This window comes from Lampetra planeri, chromosome 57 (genome assembly GCF_965212315.1).
Source record: "Lampetra planeri chromosome 57, kcLamPlan1.2.h2, whole genome shotgun sequence".
Taxonomy (NCBI): domain Eukaryota; kingdom Metazoa; phylum Chordata; class Hyperoartia; order Petromyzontiformes; family Petromyzontidae; genus Lampetra; species Lampetra planeri.
In genome coordinates this window covers 7124182-7137639 of record NC_136163.1, presented here as the reverse complement: position 1 = coordinate 7137639, position 13458 = coordinate 7124182, and the positions used below count along the sequence as shown (strand labels likewise).

Here is a 13458-nt window from a genome sequence, read left to right as displayed (position 1 = left end):
TACGCGTGTTTTGGTGTGCTAAAATTCTGCATGACCCGAGTTTGCGTTGTGAAAGGTAGTGGTGCAGCCCCGCATTGCTGGGTCAGGCGACTGCTGGCAGATGAACCTCCACCAGAGGGCATTTGCTCTCGGGTATTTTATGTCTTGGGAGAGGTGAAACAATCACCCTACGAACACCACCAACGTGAAATTAATGCCTTGCTAACAAAACACGACCACAACCGTGAAACGCACGCCTTGCTAACATCGCATTATTTTTTAAGAGTTATTTTTGTCTCGTTCAGCACTAGAGCATTGGGTGATTTAACCGATGCTGGGATGTGGGTGGCAAAGGTGGGTGTACCCACTATGGGGCCCAAGCCAATTATTTTTCTTGTTTTGGTACCAAGTGAGATGGCTCGGACTTTAGCGTAGCCGAACACAATTCACCTTCAGTCACCATACACACAAACTGGTATCAGCCAGTCATCTCGGTTAACAGCTGGCCCTGTCCCATGACCACCTGCCAGCGAGCTTTTCACAATTCACATGACCTCAGTGTAGCCATCCTGTAAATAGTGTTTAGTTAATTTGAAATAAGCCCTGCGAATATGCAGAGCTTCCAAAATCTGCGTGTTATGGTCATATGGCTGGACTGGCACCCAGCATGGCAATGTGGAATTTCCATCACTGGTTCAGGACCACAAACGGTCACGAGCGCCCACCCTATTTGCTCATTTGAGCTGGAAGACGCTTTACATTTAAACCCTCCATGGACCAAGGTGGTAACGCGGGGCTTCCGCGGATATCTTCCGCCGTCGGCTTCCAGGGCGTCGTGTGTTAATGAAAACGGCCTCTGTTGCAGGGGTGACAGGGGTTCCTTGTTCTCGTGCGCACCTGTGTACCTGTGTGAGCCGTGATGAGTGGCGCGGATGTTCCTGTGCTGTGTTCAGGGACCCGGTGTCACTGGCGCGTGAGTGGCCGAACCTACAAATCAGATGGCGCCCCGCAGCTTCGCTTCATACGCGCTAAAACGTCCATGTCACGTGTCTGTAAATCCCCCCACCATCACCGCCTCTGTCCCCCAGCAGCAGTGGACATGGGTTCACCACAGTAGAATCAACGATCGGTACGTGACGTGTGGCGGTGTCAGTGTCAGCACTCGCGCCTCTTCAAAAGGCCAACAATATTCCCCACGCCTCCCTCGTTCAATGACACAAATTCAGGACGTCGCCTTGACCCTAACGGTGACCTATGCCGCCGTGCGGTTTGTCCGTGCGGGCGCCAGCCGGTACGTTCATCACAAACATTCCCACCGGTAACGGTTACCGCTTCTTGACTTATTGAAACCGGTAACCTATTTTGCAAATGGTTTACCGCTTGACTTGATCTTGTTCAACAAACCGAGAACCCCGTGAACGGAAGGGGAGAGGCTGTCCTCTGCCGAGGATGCGGAGTGGAGCCGCGGTGGCGGCTGCGTCGTGCGGGGGCTGCCTGTGTGACCCGGCACTGCGGACTCCGCCGTGTGTGTTGGTGGACCACACGCGGATGGCGAGCAACTCCATTGCCGTTCCTGCGCGTCGAGGCGGTGGGGGGGGGAAGCTGTACCCAGGCTCGCCTGGAGAAGGCGGTGCAGCAATGTGGACTAACATCCGTCTGTTCCAACTTACTGCGCGTGGGCGTCGAGAAGTGAAGCCGTATCCTGGCTCGCCAGAAGTCGGGATGGCAAAAAATGGCACCAAGTGTTGCCTCCTCGCACATCTGGGTTTGCTCTGGAACTAATTGTGTTCGTAAGTCAGGGACTGCCTAGATTACAAATTCATATCGGTAGATGATGAAGAAACTCATCGCACGGAAACAAAAGCCTAAGCCAGCAAACATAACCAACACATACGTGTGTTGACCAATAACGTACGGAGACTAGCCCCGTAGGGCAATGTGTATCCAGCACACAGCCCGCACAATCCTCGGCCTACCTGGCACGGCTCGTTCTCATGGCGGGCGTATTGCTCTTCGTTACCCAGCAAACGTCGAAACAAAACGAAGCCAAGAGCCGCCATCATCTCGCACGGTTGTTCAAGCGATGCGGCCCTCCGTCTGGCTCCTGCACGGGAGCTCCTCACGCTCCCTCATCCGTCGTGGGTCTCCGCCGTGCCGCTGACAGCTTCGCTGTTGCCCCGACCCACTCGCCCTCTCGGACAGTCCGGCTGACGCTCGTGACCTGCAGATGTTCCCCAACCCACGCGTTTCTCTTTCGGCATCTCAATTTAATTCCAAGGGGTTTTTTTTCAATTGCGTGATGTGAACCTCCCGAAGTCACGTATATCATTAATTCAGATAATTTATACGTGTATAGATATCTGCAACAAAGGTACGAATCTATAACAGCAATGTAAAAATCAATGTTTCTGTACAATAGTGCAAGTTGGAGAACCACCAAGATAAAGGCATGATGAACCCCCTATCAACCTTCCACAACAACTGCCTGAGGAAAATATATCGCATCTTCTGGCCGAACAAGGTTTCAAACCGGGACCTGTACATCGAGACCAATTCAAGATGCATAACACGGGACACAACAGAGAGAAGACTCGGGTGGCTGGGACACGTGCTGACACAGGAACCCGAGTCCATAGCGAACACCGCACTCCGGGGGACCATCTACACCAGTCGCGTCGATGGCATTGAAGGCATCCATGTTTGTGTTGTTGACGTTCACGTTGATGCCCGTGATCTTGACGATTCGTATCTTCAATGGCCAAGCAGAGTTTCTTTGTTTGTACAGTTATTGATGCCATACAAGTGCTTATTTTAACCTCTGGGGCTTTATTAAAAGTTATTAAAGTAGTTGATACATATTTATATACAGTAGTTCCATTTGTATTGCACAGTTAGAAAGTTAAGAACAAATTTACATGTATGTGCGTTGTATGTGTGAGTATGTGTATGTGTGCGTATGTATGACCGTGTGTGTGCGTGGGAGTGTGCGTGGGTGTGTGTGCGTGGGTGTGTGTGTGCGCGTGGGTGTGTGCGTGGGTGTGTGCGCGGGTGTGTGTGCGTGGGTGTGTGTGCGTGTGCATCCGTGTCCCACTGCTTCAGGCCTCTTCGAGTGAATCCACGGACGGGTCATTGTTTGGACCCGGCCCATTCTCTTCAGTGGATCCCACCTGCAATGCCAAGGCACAGAACACCCCCTTCAGGCCACCGTGTGAACGTGCAGGGATTTACCCCCAGTACACAATACAACAATACAATTACTCACCAATGCCACGCAACACGGAGTAGGAGCTGACGCTACACCTCCTGGTTTGCAGAGAGGGGGCGTAGTGGTTAGCACGGGTTCACGGCGTAGTGCACTAAGTTCAATGCAGATAGATGTCTGGGCTTTTACCAGGTCTAGCCACCCTTCCAACCCGCCCAGAGGGCAGGGTAGCAACATCCATTGCTATGCTCCCTCCCTTAAACAACCCGCAATAACCAGTGAGGTGAAGTAAGGTCAAATAACCTTCACAACCCACATGGCATGGAGAGGCTTACACTCAGTAGAGGGTGAATATGGGCAAGGATACTACGTGCGGTGCCAACTTGCCATCCCTAAGTACGGCCAAACAGCGGTGATTCTGTTACTAGTGTAGAGGTGTTACGGAGGGCAAACAAACACACTGGGCGTGGTTATGACCGTACGCCGAGAGGCGCTTACATCCACGTCCGCACCGTTGAGCCTGGGGGGCTGACACGGCGCTGGGATCCCCCACGGCCCCACCCCTCAGGGGGGCGTGGCTATATGAGGCGGTGAGCCGGAGGGCTCGGGGTTCAGTGTTCAGCCTTAACCAGTGAAGCAAGAAGACCGGCTAGATAGGCCCTGGGACTCCCCTGGATCGCTGTCCTTCTCAGGACCGACCAGGGCAAGCCAGTGGCGTGGCCCCGAGAGCCCAGAGCTGATGCTCTTGTAAGAGCCGGTCTGGGGACTCAGGGTGCCGTAAACCCAGCTTAACCAGGGCTGGGTTAGCTAGCCTCCCCTAGCCCTGTAGTGGAGGACCTGGGAGTAGGCTAGCCGGGACAGAGATTGTGGGATCTCCCTGTTAGACGGGTGAAGGGGCCGATACCCCTTCGAGTGTTGTACATCTCGGCCTGTTATGTACATTGTGGTTAATAAATAAGTGTGCCTCCAACTACGTCGTCCAAGTCTCCTGGAACCTACTACACTAGCGTTGTTGTAGAATGAAGGGGGACATGCGAGAGGCATCCCTGAAAAAATCTGATCTGACGAGATCCGTCGCTCTTAGACGTGCGTCGTGCACGCCACTTCCAACTGAACGCCCCGGTGCTTCGCGCGTGGCAGCACTCACACGTTTGTGGAAGCCGTCGCCGTCTTGGTCGCCGTCTTGGTCGCCACGGCTGTGTCCCGAGAGCCGAAGGGCCTCGGTGGCCGCACGCCGAGCGAAGGAGACATTTCTCTTCAGCTCCTTCGCTTCCTGACGGCTGGGCGGGTCGCTCGCCTCCCAGGGTAGTTCCTGCACCACGGACATGAACGACAACGACAGCGTCGACGCCGGTGGCAAAACCGCTGTCGGGCACGTGGACTCCGGCTCTGAATTAAAAACCGACGACGTCATCGTCCTCACGGTCACCTGAGAAAGGCCGTGCCCACGCGCTGCACGGGGGGTCGGCCTCAGGACCATTGCCACGCCGTTGATTTTCAACGACGCGTCCTGGGGCTGTTGCTGCGGGAGGGAGGGAGACAAAGGGAAAGTGTCACAGGGACTCCTGCTGTATTGGAGTTGTGGTGCCATGAAGGCCCCGTTCACATCAATGCGGTCGATCGTCGATTATTCGGCGGGGGAGGGGGTGCCCGATTTCCAAAAACGCCGGACTGGTTACTGCCTTGGTAGGAGCAGTATTGCCGGATCAGCCCGGGATCGCCAGATAATGTTGGACGCCAATAATCGCACGCCAGATAATTATCAATGATCTACTGTAGTTCTTCATAAGGGAGCCATTCTTGACACAGGGTCATTAGTTTTTCTGTTGTATTAACAAAGGCTGTGCTGCCAATTCCAAATAATGTTTTTGTTACCAAAGCATGCTTGTTAATGCTTCATATGCAGGATATAAAGAAAGTGTTTTCGGAAATTATTTTGCCAGTATAAAGTGGTTATATTTGTTAAATAACATGGATAGTCCATTACTCCATGGAGTTAGTAATCAGACTACGGGCAGTGTGGCGGCTTTACTGTCATTTAGCAACAGAAAATTAACCTATGATTTATGCCAAGCAGCAACACAGGGATGCTGATGGTCATGTAATAAATATTACCAATGTGAACTGGTAAATATTGGTATTTCAGGCATATTGTGTAATTTCAAATAAAAAAAACACCTATCCCTTTATCCAAATAACCATTGCTGATTGTAAACAAGAGGAAGGATGGTCAAGTAAAGTTGATTATGTTGGGCCATGTGAGAGCTCAGGAAGCCAGAATAGTCTCATTCGCAAGGATGACCTGGAGCATTGAGAAATTTGAGGGTCAACTTTTTAACTTGGCAAATGTGGACCCTCACGTCAGCCCACGATGGCCGACTCTTGCGAATGGCATCAGGGCCTCTTTATTGTCCACTGTGAGTCGAGTGTTACCGTAGTGAATACAGTACCACCACCGCAGTAATAACCAGGGTGGCCGCTGGATTCGAACTGTGAACCTCTGCAACGTGGTTTACTCGCTACCGCTACGTCTGGTTTACCTGCGACTCGACAAAACGTAACCGCACGGCATTTCACTCCGCACTTAATGCGGCTAAATTCCTGCTCTGCGAAATAACAAATATATCTGTTTGATTATCACGTGTCAAACATTATGCTCGAGTGGCAGGCCGAGTGGAAAAGTACTATGGGGTCACGTTAAGAAGAGATGTCAGATGTAGATCTGTGATATCCACTTTAACGTGCCATTGTCTTAACACACAGGCATGATGCGCCATGCTACGCGGGTTCTGAATGGATTCTTTGCCGTGTGACGCTGCCGACATCTGTCAGGATTTTTTAAACAATTGAGAAAAAACAGATAAACGGTCATTTTGAAGAGCAGCGCCCCCTCTGCTTTGTATCGCCCTCACCTCCTCGTGATATGACTTCAGACAGCGCTTCGCCGCTATTGCCCATGCCCTGATGCTCTTCTTGCTGCTCTTGCTGCTTCCACCAATGGCGATGGTAGGCAGACTCGGGGTGGGCCTCAGTGAGCCGGCAGTGATCCCCCGCGTTGGCGCCGGGGCCCTGGCTTGGGCCCTGGTGGCCACGTTCCGTGACGGTCTCTGTGTCAGGGAGGGAGGGGTGAGTTGCAGCTGTTGTTGTGTGTCTGTGTGGACACGTGTGTGTGTGTGTCTCACTGCGGGGGCGGTGGTGCAACGGTTAGCAGGCAAAGCTACGAAGAAGCCGGCGACTTGAGAACACTACCTGCTCACGATCAAAAACAGTGGCAAATATTTGAGCTTGTCATGGGCCTCCGCGAGGTCGACTCAGCCTCAAATGAGTAGCTGGTGTGGTGTGTTAATATAATGCTAAAGCACGTGCCTCAGCTCAGCAAGAAGGGCCGAGATTAGATTTTCTACTCGGGTACCTTTTTGTGTAGACATTTTATGTTCTGCCTCTGTTCTGCAGAGTTTGAATAAGAGAGTGAACGTGAGAGTATGAGTGTACACGAGTGTGTGAGTGACCGTGTGTCTGGGTGGAGTTTGTATGTTCTCCCTCTGTTCTGCATGGGTTTCGTGAGAGGCACAGCAGCACCTTCAATTATGACAGCCTTGCACTGTAAGCATTATAGTGCCCATTACCACACAGGCACCCACGATGAAGTGAGACATCACCTCCTTGGTGTCAGTGCTGCTGCTGCCGGTGCTGATGGATTCGTTCAATTTCCAAAGCCTCATCCCCGTGGTGCCCTGCGAGACGCCGTGATCACGTGCCGCATGGGGGTTCGGCTTCAGGGCCAGGGCCACGCCATCGATTCGTAAGTACGCATCCCTCTGTGGGAGGGATGGCCAGGTTAAGTTGATTTTGTCGAATCAGGTGAGAGATCAGGAGGCCAGAATAGAGTCCCATTTGCAAGAGCAACCTGGAGCATTGAGTAATTTGAGCGTCAATTTTAAATTTGGACCCTGAGATCATCTGACGATGGCCTACTCTTGCGAAGGACATCAGGGCATCTTTATTGTCTACTGTGAATCCAGTGTTACTGTGGTGAGTACAGAACCAACACCTCAGCAATTAGGGTGGCCGCTGGATTCGAACCATGAACCTCTAAAACAGCGAACTACTGGACATCAGGGAGGCAGCAATGGTCCCTCATGCTGGAGCCCTGACCTGGCCCCTCTTGGCTATGTTCCATGGCGGTCTCTGTGTCAGGCAGGCAGGGAGGATGCGTGAGTCACGCAAGTTAAAAATCGAATTGTGAAACTATAAAATAGATTTTCCACTCAAATTATCATCTCAACATGTTCAACATACAACAACAACCGCCATTCGCCACTAAGTGGCGGTGACATCACCACGGCGCTTGTGCCATGCTATGTGCACGCCAAGGCCACGTGAAGTGTCGAATGCCCGTCGGCAGGAGGTCACGGGGCAGACCCAGGTTTTATGGGTCGACAAACTGAGATGACTGGCCAATGCACCACCTGTGCCCCCTACTGTGCCAAATTGTGTTTTAGCCGCCAAACGCTCCGCTCGTTGTTGTGAGCGTCGCTCCTCTGCCCTCCGTTGTTGCTGGAGGGCGACTGTCTCCAACTGCCCAGTAGCGTCCTTCATGAGCCTCCTCCAAGATAATACACATATATACATACATTTGGCGAGTGATGAACATTCATCATTCCTATGATGGAGGCGAGTCTATCCACAGTAACACCAGTGCGGATCTTTCCAAAAAGTCTTACTTATTTAATAGACCCCAAAGGGAAGATTGATGAGCTACGTCAACCGCCACCTCCACCACTCCGCCCCCCCTTGACTCAAACCAGGACGTGAACTCCAGTTGCGAGCCGCTGCTCAACTGCAGAACCACCTGGCCAGATCTTGGTTGCGCGTTCTCTCTCTCTCTACACACGACGCAACATACTCCGTGACGTCGTTATGAAGAGTGCGACCCGATAACCTATCAGGTGATGCACCTCCTCCCTCCTCCTCCTTCACACGTCGTACCATCGGACTCGCATCATTGCGTTGTTGTGGCAAGAGTCGCGGTGACTGCGCGGTGATCACGAGTCGTGGCAGTCGCGTCCCCCGGGCGAAGTCAGCTCCTTGAGTCGAAGCTCTCACGTCTGGGCTGGCGAGGCTCCTCCTGCTGCCAGGCGCTCCGCACTCCATCTCCTCCTGCGTGCGATCGGCCAAGGGGTTAGCGTGCACGGGTAGCACATGGCGTGGAGAGAGCTGCCTTAAATAGAGATAATAATTGGTATTCATAATACAGGTTGTTTTGGGTTAGATCGCATAAATATATAAATGTGTCATTAAACCCGCCATCACCCGATAGCCAACTAGTAAGGTTTGTCATGTAAACAGAACGTGCCAATTCGTCACTAGTACAGCACACCGGTGTGTTGGAGAGCAAAGCCATAACATTTGCAATCTGAGTACGACGTTTCGCCAGTAATTACAACTAGCTTCATCAGGCGACAGCCAGATTTGTGGAGAAATCCTCACTTTTGAGCACTTCGTGAACAATGTGGTGGGGGAGGGTATCCATTGGCGGTTGGGTTATTTACATGTAATCAACTGACATTATGCATGCACATTATGCACGCCCATTGTAGTGTATATCAGTGACGTGCGGTGAGGTCAATGACTGGGGAGGCACTGACTCGTGTCAGAGCCAGATTCACACTGAGGGGGCGTGGCCTCACTGAGGGGGCGTGTCCTCACTGAGGGGGGCGTGTTAGACACGTCCCCCTCAGTGAGGCAGATGTGATAGCTGCCTCCCCTGGTGCTTTTCCATTGCAGTTTCATGACGAGACCAGCGAGCCTCAATATCTTTATATGCACACACGTGAAATAAGTTACCTGGAGTATGGAAGGCGAGGACATGAAATGACGGGGTCTACAAACATTACATTGGTGACATACTGAGATAGTAACAGGCACGCGCTTATTGCCCGCGCTCCATACGGTTACTGAGGGGTTGCGCAATTAGAAGGGAGGCTGAGCTCGTCGCTGCCTCACCTCTCGTCTCTTCCTGTATTTGCAGCGGAGCTCCGCAAATTTGGCGATTTTGACTATAAAAAATTAACCCGTAAAAACTAAGTTTTTCACTATAAATCCTTTATATGCGTGGCATCGGTTTCATTTTATTATTCATTTCTGTTTTTCTTGAGTAAGCAAGCAAGCAAGTGAAGTTAGTATAAAGGATTTAAAAATGAAAGATCACCTCTTGACATGCCACGTATATTCCCGAGGTCACTAGCGTTGACCCGTTTTACCACTTTCAAGAACCTGGCGGCTTCAATTTAACTGCTCTATAAATAGTATCCACTGTACAGCGTGGGGGCAGGGATTTCATGCCATGTGATTAGTCAACATTTGCGTCATCATGAAACGGGCGGCTACAGTCCTCTCGTCCTCTGGCTTGAGATGGCTGCCACTTATGGGTCAGATGATTGTCTGCCACAATTAAGCAATGGGTAATTAAATATTTGAAAAAAATTCCCTAAACAGTGTAAAATTTTGGAAATTTTTTTTCATGAAAATTAATTGTCAAGCACAACGAGTCTGTGTGCAAAATGCAGGTTGGTTGCATCACGGGAAGTGGGTTAAAAAACGACCGAAAGATTTGCACGGTCCTAAACAAGCAAGAAAGCACGCAAGCACGCAAGCAAGCAAGTGAACTTAATATAAAGGATTTAATAAGTATAACCCGTAAAAACAAAGTTTTTCACTATAAATCCTTTATATGCGTGGCAGCGAACTTAATATAAAGGATTTTAAAATATATTCGCCTGTGGAGGACACGGGGATCGATCCCGCGACATTTGGCATGGGAAGCGAGGGCGCTACCAACTGCGCTACTCCGCCACGGCCTGTGGAGGGGTTACGCTCTGGGCTCTTATATTGTGACGTTCAGCCAAAGCCATGAATGAGTTCTATTTGAATATATGTAAAATCTTTTTTTTTGCCTAAAAAGTGTAAAATTTTGGGAATTTTTTTTCACGAACATTAATTGTCTCGCACAACGAGTCTGTGTGGAAAATGTCAGCTCGATTGGATCACGGGAAGTGGGTTAAAAAACGACCGAAAGATTTGCACGGTCGTAAGCAAGCAAGCAAGCACGCAAGCAAGCAAGCACGCAAGCAAGCAAGCGAACTTAATATAAAGGATTTAAAAATGATTGTAATCGTACAGAAATGGCATTTATAACACAGATCAGTGGAAAATCCTTTTTTTTCATAACAGCTATTTTCATTGGAGTATGACAGGTGAGGCTCTGCCTCCCCTGACCGCACATCCCTGGTGAATATCCGTGTGACAGAGACACGGAGACATAGACACACAGACACGGAGACACAGAGACACACAGACACGGAGACACACTGACACAGAGACACACAGACACGGAGACAGACACACAGACATAGATACACACAGACATAGCCACACTGACACAGAGACACACTGACACGGAGACACACTGACACGGAGACACACAAATCCCAGGTTGAGGCGCACGCGCGGTGTGCCTCGCAACCACAAGATGGCGCTGTGGTTGGAACTTCGTGGCCACCGCTGCTACTCACCGCGGGGTAGACGACTGCCCTCTCTCTGTCTTGCTGCTGCTGCTGGTGGTGATGGTGGTGGTGATGGTGGTGGTGGTGCTGGTGAAACTGCGAGGCGCTGGTCGCGATGCGAAGCTCCTCCTGCCGCAGATTATCAGCGTGGACTTGCGCTCGTTTCCGGTGACGTCAGCGATGACGTAGGGCCCACGATAGAGCGAAATCTGTGACGACAGCAGCGACGCCGAACTGGTCACGTGCTCGAAGAACGTCGCGTCTCGCGAGATTATCACGTGCCGTGTGCACGTGCGTGTGTGCACATGCGTATGTGCGTGTGTATCTACTCGTCTGTGTACACGCGTGTGCGCATGTGTATGTACACGTGTACGTGCATGTGTAAATGTACATGTGTGCGTGTATGTACACGTGTACGCGTGTATATGCGGGTGAGCGCATGTGTATGTACATGTATGTGTATATACGCGTGTAAATGTGTGCATGTATATGTGCACGTGTGTGTACAGGCGTGTGCACATGTGCGCGCATATGTAGAAACATGCGCACACATTTACACACGCATGTATACACACGTGAATGGGTGAGTGGGTGACTGGGAAAGTGAGTGGGTGAGTGACTGGGTGTGTGAGTGGGTGACTGGGTGAGTGTGTAGGTAGGTCAGTAACTGGGCATGTGAGTGGGTGAGTGACTGGGTGTGTATGTATAATTATTATGTTTTATTTGTATTATTTTATTACTTCCCTTCTACGTGACTTTACCGAAAGAACCAAGAGGATGAATCCCTGCAGTCACGAAAGCTTTAAATCGAAATGTATGTATAATATTTTATCTTCTCTTCGGCACGTGATTTTTCGTCTTTCTGTATATCTGTGTATCTGTGTTTGTGTATCTGTGTGTCTGTGTTTATGTATCTGTGTTTGTGTATCTGTGTTTATGTATCTGTGTTTGTGTATCTGTGTCTATGTATTTGTGTATGTGTGTATCTGTGTATCTGTTTGTGTATCTGTGTTTGATGTACTGTGCCATGTCTAGTGGTGTACTACAGTGTGTACAGTGCGACTCAGGCAGTGTAAGCGTGTGGTGCAGATTGCGTTAGTGTGGTACTAGTGTGGTACAGGCTGTGTGTGTGGTGCAGGCTGTGTGTGTGTGTGTGGTGCAGGCTGTGTGTGTGTGGTACAGGCTGTGTGTACAATGGATCTATTTTGTATTCGAGCCTCTGAGGAGTCAGGTATCGGATCATTGTCAGTCCGTGCTGTCGATCTTCATACCCAATGTTGGCTATGAGCACAGGTCTCTGCCTATCACTGGCTGTTGCTCTATAACATACACACAGAGGCCCACAGACTCATACCGTCACCCAGAGGCTCATACCGACACCCGCAGACGCACACAGAGGCCCACAGACTCGCACAGAGACCCACAGATTCACACAGAGACCTACGGACTCACACAGAGACCCACAGACTCACACAGAGACCAACAGACTCTGTGTGCGGTGCAGATTGCGTGAGCATGAATGTGCAGGCACACCTACCACCATCATTATGGGAAAGAAAGGTGATCCGATCTGACCCCCAGGAGCAGGTTTGCAGATTTGCTGAGCATTTGTGAGGTCTTGGGGGAGGGGAAAGGTGGGGATAACCCTGCTCAGGCTGCATTGCCTCAAATATTTGTAGTCAACCCTTGTGAGTGGCTGGCTGATGTGGCATCTGTTGAGGAAATACAGAGGGCGATCCAGAGTCTGAGACCAGGAAAAGTGCTGGGCAGAGATGATCTCCCAAGCGAACTGCTTAGGGAGGGTGGCGTTTGTGTGCAGACTGCCCTATATGACATCATTATACCAGTCTGGAGCACTGGATGGGTTTCTGTTGGACTGCAGTGGCGTGTGCGTGCGCACGAGACGCACACTCCGACCGTGACGCAGCAGCCCGACGTCTGCCCAGGCTGGACTCCCACGACCAGATCAGCCACTCCGACTCTGCACCTCCAGCTCTTCCCTTCCCGAAACAACATTTTCAGCGGAACGTGGACTTTCCATCACCTGCTCAGGACCACATAGTTAAGAGCGCCACCCTGTCGCTCATTTGAGCTGGAAGGCACTTCACATTTAGACCCTCTATCATTCTACCAAAGCGATAACGCGCGGCTTCCGCGGATTTCTTTTGGAGTCGGGTACAGGGGTTAATGTATTAATGAAAACGGCCGCTATCTAGGCTATAGTGGTTACAAGGGTCCTTTGTGGTCGTGCGCACCTGTGTGAGTCGGGATAAGAGGCGCGGGTCCTCCTGTGCTGTGTTCGAGAGGCGCGAGTAATGTCCTCTGTGTCACTCTGCCATGAGCGTGGGTGAACCTCCAGCGCGAGTCAGATGGTGTCGCACAGCTTCGCTTCATATGGCCTGCAACTTCTCGTCACATGGCCCGCGGCTACACGAGTCCTGCCGCCGTCGAAATGGCCCCACAAACGACATCAATTCGTTGCTGCCATATGTCCGACGACACCTCTTTTCAACTGCGCGCCAAACCACGTCAGAGCCGTATCGAGCCAGACCAGCCTGGCACGAACTCGGGAGGTGCCACGTTTTTTTCCACTGCAGAGCCGGGCTGTGCCGCTGTTGACGTCGCACAAAATGAATGAGTCATTAGCCGCGCCGCTGGCGCTGGTTGGCAACAAGCCGGATTCAAGCACCGTCTTGTGAGGTCAGCGCAGCA

At 51.1% G+C, this 13458-nt stretch overlaps 1 protein-coding gene and 1 long non-coding RNA gene across 3 annotated transcripts; both read right to left on the bottom strand.

Moving 5' to 3' along the window:
- Positions 1–2785: 2785 nt before the first annotated feature.
- Positions 2786–4721, bottom strand: LOC144735777 (uncharacterized). 2 transcript variants are annotated; one of them, XM_078618300.1, is made up of 3 exons: positions 4611–4721; positions 4329–4493; positions 2786–3146 (listed from the first exon to the last, which is right to left on the bottom strand). In XM_078618300.1, exons 1-3 carry the CDS (start codon positions 4659–4661, stop codon positions 3075–3077), a joined length of 288 nt encoding a protein of 95 aa, XP_078474426.1. In that variant the 5' UTR covers positions 4662–4721; the 3' UTR covers positions 2786–3074. The 2 variants fall into 2 exon arrangements, with proteins under 2 accessions (XP_078474426.1, XP_078474425.1); XM_078618299.1 differs by having other exon boundaries at positions 4329–4721.
- A 1315-nt stretch (positions 4722–6036) lies between these two features.
- Positions 6037–10919, bottom strand: LOC144735774 (uncharacterized). Its single transcript, XR_013588686.1, has 3 exons — positions 10756–10919; positions 8171–8341; positions 6037–6288 (listed from the first exon to the last, which is right to left on the bottom strand). It is a non-coding gene; the product is annotated as an uncharacterized LOC144735774 (long non-coding RNA).
- Positions 10920–13458: the final 2539 nt, after the last annotated feature.